General features: G+C 47.7%; 1 protein-coding gene across 1 annotated transcript in view; it reads right to left on the bottom strand.

Moving 5' to 3' along the window:
* Nucleotides 1-19,799, bottom strand: part of SNX24 (sorting nexin 24) — a 120,419-nt gene extending 100,620 nt beyond the window's left edge. Inside the window, exon 1 of the mRNA XM_084881385.1 lies at nt 19,478-19,799. Coding sequence (XP_084737511.1) covers nt 19,478-19,537 — 60 coding nt within the window. The 5' untranslated portion in view covers nt 19,538-19,799. The remainder of the gene's footprint in view (nt 1-19,477) is intronic.
* Nucleotides 19,800-21,319: the final 1,520 nt, after the last annotated feature.

Below are 21,319 nucleotides of genomic sequence, written 5' to 3'. Positions count from 1 at the left end.
CCCCACCACAGCTCTGGCTGTAAGCGGGACCCCTCCTTTTCTCTGTCTGCCTTGCCCTGTACAGCAGCACTGGCCACGGGGTGCTGTTGGGCTTTTGAAATGTGGCTAGTCCGAGTGGTGATGTCCAGTGAGTGTAAAACACCACACCACGTTTCAAAGAATTACTACCGAAAAGAATAGAAAGTGTCTCCATAGTTTTTACACTGATGACATGTGAAATAGTATTTTGGATTTTTTGGGCTACTACGTTATTATAATTCATTTCATCTGTTTCTTTTTCCTTTTTAAAACATGGCTGCTAGAGAAGTTTAGATCCCTATGTGGTTTGCATCATCCTATTTCTAGGGCACAATGCTGCTTGAAGCTCCTCCCTAATCCCAGACTCTCTGGGGCTGAATCACCAATGGGAGTCAGTAACCTACAGAAAAAGCAATGCCCACAGCAGCAGCAGGCCTCCCTAGAAGCTTCGTCCCCTTCCCTCCCTCCCCGCCCCCATTCCCTTCCACTCCCTCCCTACAAAACCCCCAGGCTCACACCACGGCCTCCTCTCCCTGACCTTGAAATACTCAAATGTTCTGACTTAGGAAAAGCTTTACCTGACCCAGCCTTCCCTTCTGCAGCTCTGATCTCTCCCTTCTTTCAGTCAAAGCATCTGGCTGGGCCCACACTCATTTTCCTCACTTTCTGTCCGGCTCCCTAATTCACTGCAATCTCTCTTCCCAACCCCAAACTGCTCCTAAAGGTTCTCATCTCCACAGGCCCTTTCTCCACCTTGCTCCGCCATCCCTGCCCTCTCCAGAACCCCGCTGGGCCCCCTAACCACCCAGAGCCTCGCCTACCCACATGCTTCAATGGAATATACACCAACCAGGTCCTAGGGAGCAGCAAAGACCCCACCCATTCTCCCACTCCGATCCCAAGGAGGGTGCTCTCTTATTATCTAGGAATTCTTTTGCTCCAGGCACGTGTGGCTCAGTGCAGCTGGCTGTTCCTGATCCTCCCTGGTCAGCCAGCATTCTGTTGGATGGTCCCTTCAACCCAATGTTCCTGTCCAGGAAAAGCCAGCATCAGGTTGAGTCTTAAGCACCATCTGAACAGAGTGACTCCAGCCACATGTGGGAGCCGGCTTTCCCCGTGGAAGCCAGCCCTGCCACGGGGAACCATCACTCACTGGCTTACAGGCTTGAAGATGAGGGAATCCAAAAAAAACTTGGGCAAAAGTGAAAAATCTCACCCTGGCTACTAGGCGGAAGTGAAACCAGAAGGGGAAACGCAGCTAACTGGCAAGGAGAAGGGGAACAGGACAGGTTTCCTGCGGGCCCAGGGAGGAGACTGAGTCATGGGAGCCCCAATCTTCCAGGAGCTGCTCAGGCATGAACGGCAGGAAGTGCCTGGAGCTAAGTAGAGATGAGCAGAGTTCCCAGATAAGTTTTATGAGATTAATTGTATTGTTTTGTTCATCCTATTCTATTAGCTGCAATTCCAGACAGTGTCTAAAGCCCACTGATGTTCTGTTCAGGACCTCGCCTGTCAGCCCTATGCCACTGTCCCGTCCAGACCTTCCTCCTGTCACTGCTGCACCCCTTAGCCTCGCCTGGGCCACAGCACCGGTCCCACAGAGGATGCCAATCACTCCCCCTGTGGCACCTGTACACCAAGCTGTTTAATCAACGTGATCCCCCATGTTCATGCCACTTTGCTGTTCAAAAACATGCTAGGCCATCCTGTTGATTTCTGCACAAAGTTATCAGATTTCAGTTTCTGATCACCCTTCCCTGATGCCAGTGATGGGCATTCTCTCCTCGGTACCCATCCACCCAAAGCAACTCAGACATCCGGCCCGCTAGAATGTGCCCTCCTGTCCCCACTCCCTGGCTGCTGCCCACCCTCTAGGAACAGACAGAGCCAAGGGGGGCCGGGGGTTCTCCCTCCACCCAGGTGCCCAACATATGCCGTTCTCTACCCACCACTGCACACTGGCCGCTGCTCTCTTCCCATCTCCGCCATATAACGCTCACCCACATCTTTCTTTCTTCTTTTTTCTTTTTTAATATATTTTATTGATTTTTTTACAGAGAGAAGGAGAGAGGGACAGAGAGCTAGAAACGTCGATGAGAGAGAAACATTGACCAGCTGCCTCTTGCACACCCCCTACCAGGGATGTGCCCATAACCAAGGTACATGCCCTTGACCGGAATCGAACCGGGGATCTTTCAGTCCGCAGGCCGACGCTCTATCCACTGAGCCAAACCAGTTTCGGCCCACATCTTTCTTTCTTTTTGGGAGTTGAGTTCCTTCACCAAAGCCCTATCCTTTCCATCTCCTTATCTGAATCCTTCTCAGGCTTCGCAAGGCACCTTGAGCACAACTTCTAGCAAGACGTCTCCCAGACACTTTACTGATCTCATTCTCCAAATCTCAGTTCCGCACAGCCTGCTATTTTGCTATGTCCTACCACAAAGCATGCCTTGTTCCTCCGTGGATACTGTGTCGGTCGGCACACAGCTAAACCGCAAGCTCTGTGAGGGCTCGAATCCATGACAGCCTTAGGGCTGTCAATGGCCTGAAGCTGGCACCAACCAGGCATTCAAAGACTTGGCTTAGTAAGCTACACTGACCAACGATGCTACTTCATAACAGATCAATGCTTTGCTGCCTTTGCATGCTAGACTAAGAGCAAAGAGGTCCGACGGCACTGCTCTTTATAACCTCCATCCAACTTTTATGGAACTATCCTTTAAATTAACTATCTTTCAATGTTACCCATCTATTAATTAAGCAAGTGATCACTTCAAAATACGCTGGGGTGCTTTCAAAGAGTAATATGTCTTCCTTTTGATAAACTGATGCTACGAGATACGGCCAGTAAAAACGAACATATCTCCAACATAAAGTCAATGTTGCTATAAAGAAACCCTCCAAATCTACAATGGTAAATTTTTTACGGTTCTCATTTTTACTCTTTCAAAATGACAGCACCATAGCCAACTTATAGTGGCGTCTACCCGTATTTACTTTAAGAACAGTCTGTATACCCCTCGAGGAAAATCAGTAGAACTGTTTATAAAGGCTCAGGTACAAAACGGCCCACAGACACTCGGGAGGACAGTTCAGAGCGCCACAGTGCGTCCTACAGCGAATGCCCCCGCACAGACCTGGGCCGCCAACAGAAGCAAACACAGGACAGGTCAAACAGGAGTGACGCAATCCAACTTTCACATAATCAAATGGTAAAACACACGCACAAAGTTTTAAATCACGTCTAACCAGCATTATTTAACAAGCCAGTTTCTGGCACTTCCATATCCATTTCTTTATGGCGAAAGTGTTTGCTATATTTTGACTCAACACGTTACAAAACACTTGGCTGAATTACCAAAAGTCATTGTCCATGGACCATCCTTTGTGCTGAGTTTCTGTTTCAAGTTCCTCTCCGGTATTAATAACAATCCTGGACAACTCTTCGGCTGCCTAGATTAACCCCCAATGAATTGGGCACGTGTTTCAAAAGTTACTTTCCAATCCCCTGCACGCCCAGGAACATCCCCATCGAGCAAGAGCGTGACCCCCTCTGTCCCCCAGGCCCCTCGGGCAGAACCGAGGCCAGAGGCCTTGGAACAGGAATGGGTTAAGTAAGACCCTGACCCGGGGCGGCTGGCATCTGTCCAGTGGAGAAAACCTGCACAGCAAAAAGGCCGCTCCCAGCACTGGAATCACAGTGGGCTTCCTCCACCCTCCGCAGCAGAACCGTGTGCCCTTTCCTCCTGTGGTGTCCACCCAGGAGCCTCCAGGCCCCGGGCAGGTGCTCTGGGCAGGAGCGCGGGCTGCCCAGGTCGGAGGCAAAGATGACACAAGAAGCTACGAAATGAGTGCTTTGGTGCCCAGCTTACTATCAAGAGAAGTAAGCCATCCTCCTCCTGCTTTTCAAGTCCCAGAAAACAACAGCAACTGTGTTTTCAGTCCATTCCCGAGCAGCGCAAGGTGCCTCTCATGGATGATCTCAACGCCCGGCGCTGGCCTTCTGCTGTCGTACAGAGGTGGGGACCGAGGCGTGAGGAGCCTGTGCGGGGGAGAACCCAGGTCTGGGGCACCTTCCAGCCAGGTGGCTTCTGCCCTGCGCACTCCCCTGGATGCACTGCCGAAAGCAAAGGATGGCCAAGAATCAAAAAGAGACTTGTTTAGAAGTGCTTGTGTGCGTGCCTGGGTAACCCGGAAGACTTGGGCACTTTTCCCCCCCAAAAATGAAGTCTACCCATGTGGGCTCTCTGGGCTCTGGGTCACCTTTTCCCACGGCAGTGCATTTCACATGCATGGTATCACCTGATCCAGGCAATGACCTTATGGTTTAGATACCACAGACAGCCCATGTTAAAGATGAGGAAACGGAGGTTAACAGTTGACTCCTATGAAAGCTTGCTAACACAACCATATTTATACGTGCAGCGCTCCACAAAGCCATACAGGATTAGCTGACTCCAGTGTGTGCTGAGTGCACACACAGGAAGAATCCCTCTGAGAGGGAAATTTGGACTGTCCTGGGGGTCTTGGAAAGAAAACTGCTAGAGGTGATGTATTCCCACGACCCAGGGCGAGCGTGGTACACCGCAGGCCGTCAGGAGCTGCTGGCTGAATGAATGAATGTAAGTAAATACTGACACTGACAAAGTTGTGCCTCACTCCGGACCTCCCAGCCACCTCTCACAGGCCCTGCCTGGCTCACCTCATCGGGCCCCACGGAGCACTCTGCACGAGAATGTGCTCACAGCAAATCACATAAATCCTGAGCTAAACCTCCCGCTAAAAAGCCCGCCAGCCTCCCAGCCAGAGGCTTAGATGACCTGAGCCCCAGAAAGATGAGCTCCAAAGAACCTCTAGGCCCAGAACTCCCTGAAGGAACACGCCTGGGCCATGGCAGCAGCTTCCAAAACAGCACTCCGGGTTAAGCTGACGTTTGTTCACACTGGCCTCCTCGGAACCTGGCTCGCCCAGAGCTCCGATGAGTCAGGAGTCAAAGTCCTACTTCTGCCCACAGCAAAACACACCAAAATAGGTCTGGGTGGGAACTGGCCCCATCCCAGTGCCAGGCCAGAGCCACACACTGAAACACGTACAAATGCAGCCTTAACTCTTCTGACGGCTTCTCAAATCTGCAGAAAGCAGGAAACGAATTCATGGTTTTGCCTACAAATGGTTGGAAATCCAAAGCAAAGCAAAACCAGGGGAATTTCATCCGAGCACTCTGACCAATAAAGCATGGTTCTCAACGACGGCGGATTTAACCACATACCCAACGTTCTTCATTTGTTCTTACATTTGAGGGACCAGCGCACTTCAGATTTCATTCTCTAATTGGAAAACTCTGCAAGGAAAGCACTGCTTTGAAGGAGAATTCATTTAAAGTGGTGAATTAAATGCTGAAGTATTCAGCCCTAACCACTTTGGCTCAGTGGATAGAGCATCGGCCTACGGACTGAAGGGTCCCAGGTTCGGTTCCTTGACTGGGCATGTACCTTGGTTTTGGGCATGTCCGCAGTGAGGGGTGTGCAGGAGGCAGCTGATCGATATTTCTCTCTCATTGATGTTTCTAACTCTGTCCCTCTCCCTTCCTCTCTCTGGAAAATCAGTAAAATATATTTTAGAATAAATAAATAAATACTGAAGTATTCAAAGATGAGAAAAAAAGAAAAACTTTCATTCTGGATGAAAGGAAGGTAAAATATACTAGGGCATATTAACCTCTACTGGCAACAACTTAATGAGAAGCATTCAAAATAGCAGCAGCTTTTCCGCATAAGGAGCTCTTCCTACGGGCTGGGGGCCTCCATTGGATCCTTGTGAGAAACGGAGGCAGGCACTTCAGGGACACGAGTTTCCAGGGGACTAGTGACTTGAGAGAATGTAGAACCAAGTGCCTAGCTCGGAAGCTTAGTTACGACACTCCGGAGAAGTTCCTCAAAGTGGCTGAGGACAGAAAGTCTTTTTTAAGTTCATTTATTTATGGACAAATGACTATAGAGGCAAGTGTGGTTTTGGTGCTCAGTCTTAGGTACGCTTTTGCTGAATCAGAATGTACACTGATCCTTTAAGGAAGGAGTTGGATCCTTTTTTCTGACAGGGGCCATTTGGATATTTCTAATATCACTAGAGGCCCAGTGCACAAAATTTGTGCACGGGGGGAGGGGGAGGAGAAAGGGTAGGTCCCCTCAGCACAGCCTGTACCCTCTCCAATCTGGTGGGGATTGGGCCTAAACCAGCAGTCAGACATCCCTCTCACAATCCTGGACTGCTGGCTCCTAATCACTCACCTGCCTGCCTGCCTGGTCATCCCCAACTGCCCCCCATTCCAGTCTGGTCACCCATAACTGCCTCCCCACCCCCCTTCCCCTGCTGTCCTGGTTGCCCCCAACTGCCACCCTCTGCCATCCTAGTCCCCCTTCACTGCCCCCCCCTGCCAGCCTAATTGTCCCCAACTTCCCGCCCTGCTGTTCTAATCACTCCCAACTGCCCCCCTCTGCTAGTCTGGTCACCCCTAACTGACCCCCTGCCAGCCTAATAACCCCATCCCCCCCTCTGCCAGCCTGGTCACCCCCAACTGACCCCCCCATTGGCCTAGTCACCCCCAACTGCTCCCCTCTGCTGGCCTGGTTGCCCCCAATTTCACACGTGTCCCCCTCCCCCAACTAGTCTGGTTGCCCATAACTGACCCCCCACTGGCCTGGTTGCCTCTTACTGCCCCCACTCCCCCGCCAGCCTGGTCACCCCTCCTGCCCCCCTACTGGCCTAGTCACCCCACACAGCCTGCTCTTCAGTCTGGTCACCCCTCTCTAACCCCTTTGCCAGCCTGGTCACCCCACACAGCCTGCTTGTTCAGTCATTTGGTCGTCCCTCACTAACCCCTTGCCAGCTTGGACATAGGCAGCCATCTTGTGAGGGTGTGCTGGACAATTTGCATATTACCTTTTTATTACATAGGATTCGCAGGCCATAAAAAAATTACCACCTTAAAATTAGCCTGCTCTATTTGGTCAAACATTTAATTAACTCACCCCTAATGCCTTGGCAAGGCCAGACATTCCCCACCACTGTTCTAAAGCTTTAAATCAAAGCTGATGCTCTTACCTTCATGCTGAATGTCCACTGTACAGGGCATCTTTTTCAAAACAGGATAAGCCACCTATCCCTCAGTTTTCGGGCTTAGGTACAAATCAAAATCACCTGGAGAGTTTTTAAACCATACCAAAGCCTGAGCCCTAATTACATTAGAACCTCTGGGGATAGAGCCTGAAAATTGGTATTGTTTTTATCACTCCCAAGAACCGCGAATGTGTTGCAGCAAATGATCTCCACACACTTCTGGGGGACATCTTTAGTTCAGTTCTCAACTTGGACTGCTTAACACACATGTGTCAAACACAAGGCCCGCGGGCCAAATCCAGCCCGCCAGGCCTTGCAATGTGGCCCGCACCGCGCTGTCATCACTGCACTCCGCTGTCAGTTTATGACATTGTCAGTTTATGACTGTTCAGTAAACCATTCGGCCCGCGATTTAGGCTGGATTTTAGATTTTGGCCCCTTCTCTGATTGAGTTCGACACCCCTAGCTTAACAGAATCACCCGGGAGCCTTTAACAATTCTGATGCTCAAGTCATACCCTGGAACCAGGCTCTCCAAGGGCAGGGTGCAGGCATCGTGGACTGTAAAGATCGCTGGGTGATTCCAGGATGCAGCTGTGCCTGAGCACCACAGCGTTAGCAGCCAGTCATTTGCCCGGGAGGCCCAAGCCTTCCTGTGGACAGTGTTCCATCCGCCGGCCGTACCATCACATCAACGATTCGTCTTTTTCCCATTCTTCCTGCCCTCTCTCTTAGCACCGGGCTCCCGAAGTTGGTGCTGACACTCCAAAATCTTCCATTTGCCAGTCACCTCTTAGTGCCAAGTCCACTTACAGGAAAGGCTGCATGACTCTCCCCTCTGTCCTTCAGACTCATTCCCACTATTGAATGATTCATCTCACACACACAAGCAACATTTGTCATTCTCTCATCACTTTCAATTTTTATCATCTCCACTTCCCCTTCTCTTATTAGCATTTTCAACACTGCCACGTCTTTTGCCCTCGTGGACAATGGAGGTCGATGCTAGTCTGGGTGCGTGAAACGTAGGCACAAAGCTACAGGCTAAGGAATCATAGTGTGGCTGAAACTAAACGTTCTAACAGTTGTTAGAACGTTATCCTGATATGCCAAGGTTAGGTATCTGCCTTTGGAAGATGGTCAAGTTAGTGTCTTTTCCACTTGGGAAGGTAGCTTTGTTGACATGGAAAACAGTTCATATGGAACCCAAGGCACACTTTAAAAAAAATCTTTATTGTTGAAAGTATTACGTACGTATGTTCCCTTTTGTTCCCCACTGACCCGTTATAGCTCTTCCCCGCAAAGCACGCTTTTTGATTGACAATGAAGATCTTCATGGTTGAGAAAAATCAAAACCTTGGTACATTTCAGTTCTAAGCTTTTGAGTTAGACCTTCTCACATGGGGCACAAATGAGAAATTTTCTACACTGAAAGCAAATGATTTTTATCCAACAGTATTAATATGTAAAAGGACCAGCATTCATTGGAAGATATTCTCTCAAAAGGCAAATCAGATGTTGACTAAGGCTTCCCTAAAGCATACACTACTCTGGGCTACTAATGAATGGCCGGCAAATCTAATCCACACCCTCACCCTGCAAACCACCCTCCTTCCACATGCATCATCAATGAAAAAGTTCACAGCACCGAGAAAATGAGTTTGCTTGACAAAGTATTTTCTGTGGTAGGTTAAGACTTTGTTCATTACTTTGTTTGCCTTAATGCTCTCTCAGATTATTTCTGCAAAACCATCAATGGAAAACCCACAGACACTGAATTCAGAGTCTATCATGGAAAAAGCGAATCTGATTTCCATACAAATTATAAGATAAAGTGTAGCAATAATTCACTCCAGTAATTTTTATAGGAAAGATCAAGAGTATCGATTTTTAAAATAAGGTCCCACTAATGTCCTAAATTCATTTCAATCCTCTTCCTAATAAATGGTGCTTGAGAAGGAATTTTAGGATAATATTTAAAAGTTAATTAAAACCAGTGTAAGCATTCATGTCAGTCAAGTCTGATCTCTGGTCTAGAATGCATTTAAATGCATGTCACCTTGACCTGTAACACAGCAATGTAAAAAAAAATTTGGTCAATATAAATCAAGTGTACACTAATTTATACAGCAGGTTTCCTGGTATCTGAATCAACATTAGAAATCTAACCAGTATTTGTTATTCTATTATTGACAAAAGGAAGCATATTTAAATGATAACAAGTACTCATGGGTGTCATTTGGAAGTTAAATTGTTCCCCAAGGACAGCTTCTGTAAACATCTACACTTAAAGGTCATTTACCACCAAATTATGAACAACTGTTGCATTTATTAGCACAGGCTCGATAGTTTGGAAGCTGCAGCCATCAATTTTTACTGACAATGAGATCTAATTGTTCACTAATAAACAAGGAAAACAGAGCTTTTCTATCAACTTTTATTCCCTGCACTATGATCACTTTTTAAAAATGGAGACACATCACCCTGGCTGGATAGTTCAGTTGTCAGAACGTTGTCCTGATAGGCCAAGGTTGTGGGTGCGATCCCTGGTCAGGGCACATACAAGATTCAACCAATGAATGTATCAATAAATGGAACAACAAATCTCTCTCATGGGCACTCTCTCATTCTCTCTCTCTCATTCTTTCTCTTGCTCTCTCTCTCTCCCTTCTTCTCTCCCTCCTTTCCTTCTTCTAACAAATAATAGTGTGGTGAAGGCCTCGGAAAGAGTCAATGGGAAAAAGGAGGACATTTGTAATACTTTCAACAACAAATAAATTTAAAAAATAAAATCAATCATTATTTTTTTTAATGGAGACCCAAATTTTCCATAGGTGTGCAGCCAAAAGTAAAAACCTTCCAACTTCAGGAAGAACCAAACACAGCTAAAGTAAATATCAAACAACATACAAAAGCTTGTTTTATAAGTTATGTTCATCTGAACTAAAGCAAAAGGGAGAAAGACACTACAATGTTTACTTATGGATAAAATGTCTGTTTCACTTTTAGAAGGATGTGTGATGGTTAATGTCACCATGGGGTAGCCAGATATTTGATGAGACATCCTGGGTGTTTCTATGAGGTATTTTTCGGTGAGATTAACATCTAAACCTTCAGACCAAGTAAGGCAAACTGCCCTCGGTAATGGGGTGTCCCTCTTGGGATTTTGGAGGCAACATACATATTCAGGGTGTGCTACTCCAGCCCCTTTACGAGTGATTAGAGAAGCTGCTCGTTTCTTTTGCATTTGGGCTCTAACGAGAGAAGGCCCTGCAACAGGTCCAGGCTGCCGTGCCAGCTGCTCTGTCTGCCATGGGGACCAGCAGCACAATGGATGGTGCTTGAAGAGGCAGTGCTGAGAGGGTGCTGTTTGGAGCCTTTAGCAGACCCTCCAGTGAATCACACGGCAGTCCTCACGATCTAGACTAGAGCAAAGCCCTGCCATCCTCTGTGGATGGCGACTATCCTCAGAGGTACAGCTCTTGGCCTGTCATTGGGCCTTTGTAGAGACCTAATGCTTACCTGTGGCCACCAAGTTACCCTAGGACAGTGGTTCTCAACCTTCCTAATGCCTCGACCCTTTAATACAGTTCCTCATGTTGTGGTGACCCCCAACCATAGAATTATTTTCGTTGCTACTTCATCACTGTAATTTTGCTACTGTTAGGAATCATAATGTAAATATCTGTGTTTTCCCATGGTCTTAGGCGACCCACAGGTTGAGAACCGCTAGCAGGGTCGCCTAAAACTGTGGGAAAACACAGATATTTACATGACAATTCATAACAGTAGCAAAATTACAGTGATGAAGTAGCAACGAAAATAATTCTATGGTTGGGGGTCACCACAACATGAGGAACTGTATTAAAGGGTCGTGGCATTAGAAAGGCTGAGAACCACTGTCCTAGAGGGATGCAGTGGGGAATGGAAGAGAGTAGAGAAGGTGAAATATGTATTTCTATGCCGTCTATAATACTATTTCCTAATCATGTACATATGTGCATTAGCCTTTATGATTTTGAAGGGGGGAAAATGTAGCAAATAGGCTTAAAAAAACTGAACCTGAATACATAGGTTGATATATACAACTTGAAAGTTGTAATAAGATCAGTTGGCTATAGGTAACTGCAACTTCTGAAGTACTTCAAAGTATTTGGGAAGAGTTTATTAGCATAAAATAAATATCTCTGAACTTCTGTTTACACTATTAGTTCACATTAAAGAGCTCTAAGAAAATCATTAAGTTTCAAGGCAGTCCCTACTCAAAATAATAGGACTCAATCAAGAACATAGCCAGAGATACCATTCCTTGTGCTTTGCAAAAATAATCATATTTAATTCTCAAACCACCCTATAAGGTAGGGACTAGTATTCTCTCCCCTTTTACAGCGAAGGAAAAAAAGACATAGGAGATGAAGGAGCTTGCCCAAGTCAGACTTTGGGTTAAATGTCCAAAGCCAGACTTGAATGCAGACAGCATGAGTTCACAGCCTGTGCCCTGTGTCAGCTTCTGCCATAAACTGGCGGAATAACATCAATAGGCAGCCGGGTCGGGTGCAGCCAGGCCCGGAGCAGCAGCTGCCAGGCTGGGAGCAGCCAGGCCCGGAGCAGCCGGGCCCAGAGCAGTTGGGCCCAGAGCAGCCGGGTCTGCCAGGCTGGGAGCGGCCAGGCCCGGAGCGGCCGGGCCCGGAGCAGCCAGGTCGGGTGCAGCCAGGCCCGGAGCAGCAGCAGCCACGCCCGGAGCAGCCAGGTGGGGAACAGCTCGCTCCTCGCCTGCCTCCGCCCCAAGGCTGCCTCTCAGACATGGCTGGAAACTTTTGGGGGAACTTGAGGGTCTGCTGAATTAAATGAGGAAGGCTTAGATCTGGATGTATTGAGTTAGTATAGCGCTGGGGTGTTGATCTGTGAGTGCCTTGTGTGGGGCCTGGATGAGGTTGGTTGATCTATTGGGAAATGTCTTTTGTGTGAAGTGTATCCTTGGGCATGTGGAGGTATTATTGATTTGAGAAAATGCTAAGTAACTGATTTACTATCTGAAAAATTTAAAGTTCTTAAAGTTTAAGATCTCTTGCCAAAAAGAGGTTTTAAAGCTAACACCTTAATTTTAATGGAGAAAGGGAATGACAAGCCCTTCCCACCCAGAACAGGTAATCCAATTCCAACCACAGCTATGTTTAAACAATGTGTCCATTTACACTTAAATGGCTACACCTTTTGATAGCCAAAGGGCAAGTTTACATGTAAATAAGTTTGCTCTCAATTCCCAGGGCAGAAAAAAAACAAGGTTTAAAATTATTAGATTTTAAAATTTATTCTTAGAAGTGTAAAAGTTTATTAATTAAAAAAAAAACAACAACAACAACAACAAAAGGAGATTGAAAAACCTGATGAACAATAATAGCGGTTCATTGTAGTAGAGTCGGTGATATGGGAGGGAAATGGACTGACTGTTCTGGGGGGGGGGGGAAAGGGAGGGAGGAAGAGACTGAACATAAACTGTGCACCTATGGATGAGGACAAGGGGGGTGGGGAGGGGGCGGAGGGTGGGGTGGGAAACTGGTGGAAGGGGGAAGAAATGAGGAACCTTTGTAATAATATGAACAATAAAGATTGATTTAAAAAAAATTAAAAAAAGAAATGAGATAAAGAAAAAAATAAAAAATAAAAAATAAATAAATAACATCAATAGGCTTTTGCCAACTGGCAAATCCTACCCAGGAAGCATCTGAGGAAAACAATATTTCATTTGATCTGCACAGGTTCATTTCTAACCACACACTTGCCTCATTTTTGAGACAGTGTGCTATGGTTTGGACTTCCAACTCACATCAAAGCAGAGGAAACAATGCATCGTGGTATCCTGGATCGGATCCGGGGACAGAAAAAGGGCATTAGTGGAAAAACTGGTGAAACTCCAATAGTCTGGAGCTCAGTGAATGGAAATGAACCATGCTAGTTTCCTTGTTGTGGCATTACAATGGGAATGGGTCACGTTAACAATGGGGAAACCGGGAGAGAAGGGTGTGTAGGAACTCTCATGACCAACCATGCAGTTGTTCTGAAAATCTAAAATTATTTCAAAATTAAAAGTTTATATTAAAAGAATGGATCAATTACAAAGTAAAAACTACTGGGGGGGAAAAAGATTAAAATGTATTTCTAGCTGAAACCGGTTTGGCTCAGTGGATAGAGAGTCAGACTGTAGACATAGGGGTCCCAAGTTCGATTCCGGTCGGGGGCATGTACCTTGGTTATGGGCACATGCCCAGTGGGGGGTGTGCAGGAGGCAGCTGATTGATGTTTCTCTCTCATTGATGTTTTTAACTCTCTATCCCCCTTCCTTCCTCTCTGTAAAAAACAAAAATCAATAAAATATATATTTTTTTAATAAATTTTAAAAATAAATAAATAAAATGTATTTCTTAACTCAATGAAAACACATTCACTTCTGTCCTCAAATTTCTAAGCACCATATTTGCACAAAATACAATCCTCTTGTACCTATTTCGATTTTTAAGGGGACGGAGTATTCTGTGTGTTAATGTTCAAGAATATTTTCAAACTGTATTTCTTGTCCTTAAGCAACAGAGCTTACAAATGTTAGATTTAATCACTCCACATGAATGCCATGTTCAGTGTGCTGTGTGCTGACCATGAGTGAGGCAGCGCGCCAGCTTTGTGTCTGCCACACAAAGGGCTCCTTCACCGCAGAGCTCACAATGGGTGACTGGAAGGTGCTGCTGTGGGCATTGTGCTCTCACTGTCCTTCTGACCTCCTCCCACTGTGGTGTCTACGGAGCTGGGTGGCAGGAATGACTGTCCTTCCCAGCTCCAGATGCCCTCTGTTTTTTTGTTGTTGTTGTTGTTTTGTTTTTTGTTTTTTTAAAATATATTTTATTGATTTTTTACAGAGGAAGGGAGAGAGATAGAGAGTTAGAAACATCAATGAGAGAGAGTCATCGATCAGCTGCCTCTTGCACACCCCCTACTGGGGATATGCCCACAACCAAGGTACATGCCCTTGACCGGAATCGAACCCGGGACCCTTCAGTCCCCAAGCCAACGCTCTATCCATTGAGCCAAACCGGCTTCGGCTAGTTGCCCTCTGTTTTAACTCTCTCTGGTTAACCTATCCTTGCCATGGTGATTGGTTCACCTAGCCTTGGCCTCAGCCAATCAGCACACAGGATTCCCCTGGGAGCAGGGGCAGTTGAGAAAACCAACCTGAGATGAGAGATGAAGAGAGATGCATTTATTCAGAGCTTCTGGGGGGAATTGTCCTTCCTCTCTTCCGCTAGATGTCATAGTACACACACACCAAAAAAATGTTTTTTAATCTGCAGCTTGTTACCATTTTTTCACCGGGTGGAAGCTACTCTGAGGATGAAAGCAAACAGAGAGAGGAGGGCCACTCTCAGGGAGCCAGACCCCCTACCCCAACCTCCCAGTCTCATCCTCACCAATGTGAAATGGCAACAACAATACTTCTTGCAGGTCCTTGTTAATTCCAAGGCAATGATATCTGCACTGTGGTAATGTTAAGAACAACAAAAACAACTAGCATTGAGATTAGATTGTAACAGGGAAGCCCTTGTTCTCTTGTTTAAGCCTGAACTGTTCCCATGACCTTCGGATAATAAACAGTTCCTGGGTTAGACATGCTCATCCTGAGGAGACTTCTGCTTGGGGCTTGAGTTTTATACAAACAGTCCCCCCCACTTTCCCTTCCCTTGACATAAAAGAAGCCTGAAGTCTGTACCTTCCTAAACAGGATTTTAGGGTTAGGCCTCCCCACTTCTTGGTTTGAGCCTTCTTGATCAATAAACTTTTCCTTACTCCCACTCTGACATTTTGAGTTTTAGCCTTTTGATGCTAAACATCGGAAAACACAGATACTTACATTACGATTCATAACAGTAGCAAAATTACAGTGAAGAATTAGCAACGAAAATAATTTTATGGTTGGGGGTCACCACAACCTGAGGAACTGTATTAAAGGGTCTGCGGCATCAGGAAGGTTGAGAACCTCTGCTCTAGATGCTCTACCAGTAATTCTTTGCTCATGCCAGCTCCAGGTTTTACCTGCAGTCCCCCCTTTCCTCACGCCACCTGCTCTTCCTGGGAACAATACCAACTGGTACGCTTTTTAACTTTTGTGCTGAGTGACCCCCTAGAGCCCTATTTCCAGCCCAGATCTTACACATCCTGAACTCTAAAATCAAATGGCCTCACCCACCATGAAAAACTCAACAGGTCCCAGATGAAATACATCTCCCCCCCCCCCCCCCAAACACACACACACACACACACACACACACACACACACACACTTCAGTTCTTCTTTGGTCTCCGGTACACACACCCATGGGAGTCACCCTGTGTCTCACATCGGGTCACCAGACCCTGGGGATGCTTGCACTCACCCCCTTTCCTTCCCAAATTGCCCTAGCTCAGGCTCTCATCCTCTTCTCCCTGAAGTTTTGCAAACTTCTCTTAAATGGTTATGCTTTTAGGGTCATCTTTCTAAATGCAAAGCTCATCATGTTACTTCCTTCCTTAAAATGCCCCGGTGACTTCCCACTGTCTGAGGGTGAAGTCCATCGGCCTCTGTAGTCCTCAAGGCCAGTGAGCTGGTCCCTCCCACCTCTCTGTCAGGGTTACCCTGCTCCGGTGATTTCCTTCTATCATACCAGACTGGATCATTCACTGCTTGTTCAGCGGTCAGGCAACATTCTTGCTGTGTGGCAGGCACTGCAGTACAGGGCACAGCAGTGGGGACAGACACTGTCCTGGTTTCTAGGTGCTCACAGCCGAGCAGGGAAACAGATACTAAAGAAATAAAGCGGGGTGGGGGCTGGGGAGCTTGGTGTGGGGAGAATAACCTCCACATGAAGTAGTATTTGACTTAATCGGCATTTTGTTACAATATCCTGTTGTTTCTTTGTAAACTAAAAGGATGTAGAAGTTGCCTTTGTTTTTGGAGAATCTGGGAGTTTGAAATGCCTTTCTGCTGAGATGAGAATTTGCCCTGCACTTCTTCTTTATAGAATCCACAATCCCAGCAAAAACCTAATCAGATTTCAAGTCAGCATTCCTCAGCACCCTCCACCCCCACCTCACAGCACAACACCCTGAGGCAGAGCCCATTTGACCTCCTCCTTCCTGACCCTTCCCTTCCTCACCCTTCTCTCTCTAACCCTAACCCTTCCCTACCTAACCCTAACCCTTCTTTACCTAACCCTAACCCTAACCCTTCCTATCTAACTCTAACCCTTCCCTACCCAACCCTAACCCTTCTTTACCTAATCCTAACCCTTCCCTACCTAATCCTAACCCTTCCCTACCTAACCCTAACCCTTCCCTACCTAACCCTAACCCTTCCCTACCTAACCCTTCCCTACCAAACCCTAACCCTTCTTTACCTAATCCTAACCCTTCCCTACCTAACCCTAACCCTTCCTTACCTAACCCTTCCCTACCTAATCCTAACCCTTCCTTACCTAACCCTTCCCTACCTAACCCTAACCCTTCTTTACCTAACCCTAACCCTAACCCTTCCTATCTAACTCTAACCCTTCCCTACCCAACCCTAACCCTTCCCTACCTAATCCTAACCCTTCCCTACCTAACCCTAACCCTTCCCTACCTAACCCTAACCCTTCCCTACCTAACCCTTCCTTACCTAACCCTTCCCTATCTAACCCTAACCCTTCCCTACCTTGCCATCCAATGGGCTGGGAAGCCCTAAGGGCAGAAACAACATACTCGTTTTTCAATTCCCCACCTGGCGCAGTGCAGGCTCACAGTAAATGTTGACATGTTAAAAGGGTAAAAGATTCACTCTTTAAATGTAAATTACGTGGTACATCGAGCATCACTTTGTATAAACTTTCTGAATAACAATTGAGCAATATTTACGAAAAGACAGGCCCAGCAGCACCACTTCCAGTTAATGTTCTACAGAACTAGCAGGAGGCATAAAAAGCATGCGCAGGGATGTCTTATTTCAACATCTGACACAGCTGTCAGAAATCAGAAACAACGGCAAAGCCACGCACAGAGATCTGGATAAGCACACCACGGTGTTCCATCTGCAGAGCCCCTGGGCGCCCAGCGAGGAGGAGACAGACCTATCCCCACTGACACCGAAGAGACCCACAGGGGGGGATGAGTTACAGTCACATCTTGCCGTTTATCCAAAGGAGGAGGCAGCATATATTGTCACAGCTTAAGGAGAAAAGTCACTAAGAGCTGCTCCTGCTTATTATTTCGGATGGCACAGGACACTGATTTTGTAAGAATGCGATATGCTTCTTAAAATTAATACACAAACATAATCACCAGTGTAAAAAGTTATTTGTATACTAACGGATACAACTTCTTAGTGAGGAAATGGAAATCTTCTTGAATTCTGGGTTGCTGTTTTTTAAAAGATGAACTGTTATTCATGGCTACTCCCAACACCTGCTAGAGACAAGCTAGCAGACACTCAGTTAACACTTGCTGGATGAATAAGCTGTTGTGCAAGCATAAAATAGTTGCTCACCGGGAACAAAGTATCTAAAAGCTACTTCACAAACTCACAAAGGACAATTTTCACTTACAGGTGGTATCTTAACAATATAGTTACCAAGCTAAATAAATTAGGATTAAAACACACACACACACACACACACACACACACTCTCATAACATTAGCAATCTTCAAACTAACAAGTTTACAAAAAAAGGGGGAGAGGGCCTTTGAAATCAGTTTAATTCACAACCTGGAGTCTGGCACATTCCTGACAATAATGCGGATAATAAAAAGGTATTTGAAGATTTGGGAGTAAAACACAGATCCTCCAACAGAAGAAAATCAATAAGAACCAATAAACCTTAATTTTAATCTACTCAGAAGTGCTTATTTGGGGGAGGTGATTAACTTGGAGCTCAGACTACTGAGAACACCTTCCACTGAAGACCACCGGGCCCCCAAAGCAGCCTTAGCTTCAGATCCTCAAAGAACGCCCCAAAGGTGGTGGGCCCTCCTGGCTGTGGATGCTGGTGGGAGAGGTGAGAGAGCTGGGAAAATGAAAGACAGCCAAGGTTTCGGGCCTCAGGAAAAAGCTTCTAATAGTTCAAATTTAAGTTTAACTCCCACACCTTTTAAAGGAAGCTACCGAATATTTAACCACGTGTTAATTCATGGGAAAGTACCTATTATCTATAAAAAGTAATGACCACCACAGAGCCCAACTTGTTTTGGGACACTTGGACCAATAGTGGACTCAATTCTAAAAACTCACATGTTCCCTGGATTTTTTTTTTTTTTTCAATCACCACAGGACTCCTAATTCTAAAAATTCCTTTGCGAGAATGATTTTAATCCTTCCTATGAAAAGAGCAGGTACCCAATAGGCTGTCACCAAAACCGGTAACTTGACTTGCGGAAGAGGAGAGGTCAAAATACTTGGCTGCTAAATCAGCGTAACAGGTGTTTTAGCAAGTGAGTGAAGTAGTGGTGAATAAAATAACAATCCGAACTCTCAGACTGCCCTCTGGAACCTTCTCCAGAGCCCTCCGGCTCTTTAACAACGGGAAATAAATTCTTCCAAAGTCTACCCAGCCAGAGGCACTTCTCCCTCCAGCAACGACGGTCTGTAAGAAGATGTCTGGATGCATTGGGAAACCAGCCACCTACGCTTGCACTTACTAACTTGCTAGCCAAAGGTCCCGGGCCCTGGTCTCCGCCCTCCCGCCCACTCCTCCCCGGCGGCGGGCAGGGGCCCTGGTTCCCATTTCTCAGAGCTCACAGCCCCGCGTCTGGAGCAGGTGCTCATGAAGGATCCGATTTAGCCATTTCATGGCACAGAAAGGGGGGAGGGGGAGACGACGACTTTGGAAACCATCTAAAAGCATCTCAAGTGTTCACTTTGGCTAATAACAACAAATGCTGATTTTTGCAAATCAGCATATCCGTCCGATTGGAACCCACAGAACTTGGAAACCCGCATCCCCCGCCGCGAAGCCAGCAGCAGGGTCCGGGCAGAGGGAGCACCCAGCCGCGCTCGGAGGCCGGGCGGCGGGCGCACGGCAGCGCCGGGTCCGGGGACCCGACTCCCCGGCTTCTGGCTCCCAGACCCAGAGCAGGGCAGGGAGGCACCAGGAACGGAACAGCCGCACCGGGACGGCGGGCGGGAGCTGCCCGTTTCCTTGACAACCGCCCCAGGGCGCAGCCCTTCCTCCGGGCCGGGGGAGGGGAGAGAGGGGGCGCAGGGACCCCCGCGCGGGGACGGCGCACGGCCCGAGGGGCGCCTCCCGGACGCAGCGGCCTCGGCCCGCACCCCGGGGCCCGCGCCTACCGTGTATCCCCGCTCCAGGTCACTCTCCTCGTAGCGAAAGGACGGGATGTAGACCTCCATGGCTGCGCCTGGCGGCCGGCGGACACCGATCTGGGACGCCGCTCGGCTCGCGGCCGCCGCCGCTCCGCTCCGCCCCGGCCCGCCGCCCCGCCTCCTCTCCCCCGCGCCCGCGGGCCCCGGGGCTGCGCGGCGGGGACCCAGGGCCGCCGCGATCCCGCCGCCCGCGCGCTCCGGACGGGCTGGGGGGGCCGGGAGCGGGGCGCGGGGCTGCGGGCGCCCGGGCGCCAGGCCTCAGTCTGCGGAGCCGGCTGGGCCCGGAGGGGGCGGGGCCTGCGACCTGCCAGGCTGCGGAGCCGGGTGTGCGCACCTCCGCGCGGGCGCGGGCGGGCCGCGGGCGCTCCCTGCCCTCCGGCGGGCGCCGGATTTGCCTTTTGGGAAACATCACCCTAGCTCAGTGTTTCCCAAACTTCTCTCAGGGTGAGAATCACCTGGTGGAGTTGTTAAAAATACAGATTCCTTGAATCCCAGCTAAGAAGTGCTAAACTAGAGTTTTTGGGAACATATAGGTAAAATTGTTATACTTAACTACAAGTAAGTAACTACATATAAGTAAAATTGTTATACTTAACTACAAGTAAGTAACTACATATAAGTAAAATTGTTATACTTAACTACAAGTAAGTAACTACATATAAGTAAAATTGTTATACTTAACTACAATTTTACCTATATGTTCCCAAAAACTCTAGTTTAGCACTTCTTAGCTGGGATTCAAGGAATCTGTATTTTTAACAACTCCACCAGGTGATTCTCACCCTGAGAGAAGTTTGGGAAACACTGCCTAACTGAACAGATTGCAAGACCGCGAGGAACAGAAAAGCCTGGAGCTTCTTCGTTTTGTGCCTGTTGGTTGGATTTTCATTTTAACTCTTCGGCTAGCAATAAGCAGCGAACCCTCCAACTTTTACCCAAACTTGTCTGTTTCCCCCGACGATTCTTCAGAGTTAGCCCGAAAGAAAGTCGTCTGGTCACTGAGACGAACGCGTGGGCTTCTGGCTCCGATTCTGAAATGCTGCCTCGCCTAAGAACCTGAAAGTGTCTAAAAGATGAAGTGATCCGTTACCTTTGTAAACTCCGAGTTTCTTCCTGAGCTACAGAGAGTAGAAACTTGGAGGTGACTAGCGGGCCAGAGAAGTGGCCTCACCTGCGGAGCTTCTGGAGTTGCAAACAGCTGCACCTAACTCTGCGCTGGAAGCCAGGGGCCTTTCAACTAGGAAAGCTCTGAAGTTTAGTTTGTGATGAGACCCTAAGCCCTGGAAAAGGGAACAGTCCGGCCCTTTGATTTAAGAGCCTGCATGGCGTGGACCCTGCGATGCCTTCTGTGTTAGCCTCATCTGAAGGCCTGGCCTGCTCACCCACTCGCTTGCAATTTGTGTCTGCCCCTCAGAACTCCGCGCCTCAGCAAAGCTGTGCCGTGGACGAGACCTCCTGTCCTCTTTTCTTCTACTGGCCTGTTTGCAACCAAATAGCCCCATGGATTCCATGCTGTCTGAGCCCGGAGCCCAGATTGTAGGGTCCTTCGGCCTCCGGTGACTGTCACACTGTATTGTGTGGTTTATCTCCCTCACCCACTAAGTTTTTGGGAAGGTACCCTTAAAATACACACACACACACACACACACACACACACACACACACGTTATTCTCTGCTTGCCATATTGCCTGGCACGTTTTTCTTGAAAGCTTTATATAAACATTTGAGGCCAATACACGGAATTCTTGCAATAGCAGGCCTTCCTTCCCCCAGCAGCCAGCACCGCTTCCCTCTGGCACCCGGGACCT

The sequence above is a fragment of the Pipistrellus hanaki genome (genome assembly GCF_964339955.1).
Source record: "Pipistrellus hanaki genome assembly, chromosome: 4".
Taxonomy (NCBI): Eukaryota; Metazoa; Chordata; class Mammalia; order Chiroptera; family Vespertilionidae; genus Pipistrellus; species Pipistrellus hanaki.
The sequence above is the reverse complement of the archived record's forward strand: the minus strand, read 5'-3'. Positions and strand labels throughout refer to the sequence as shown.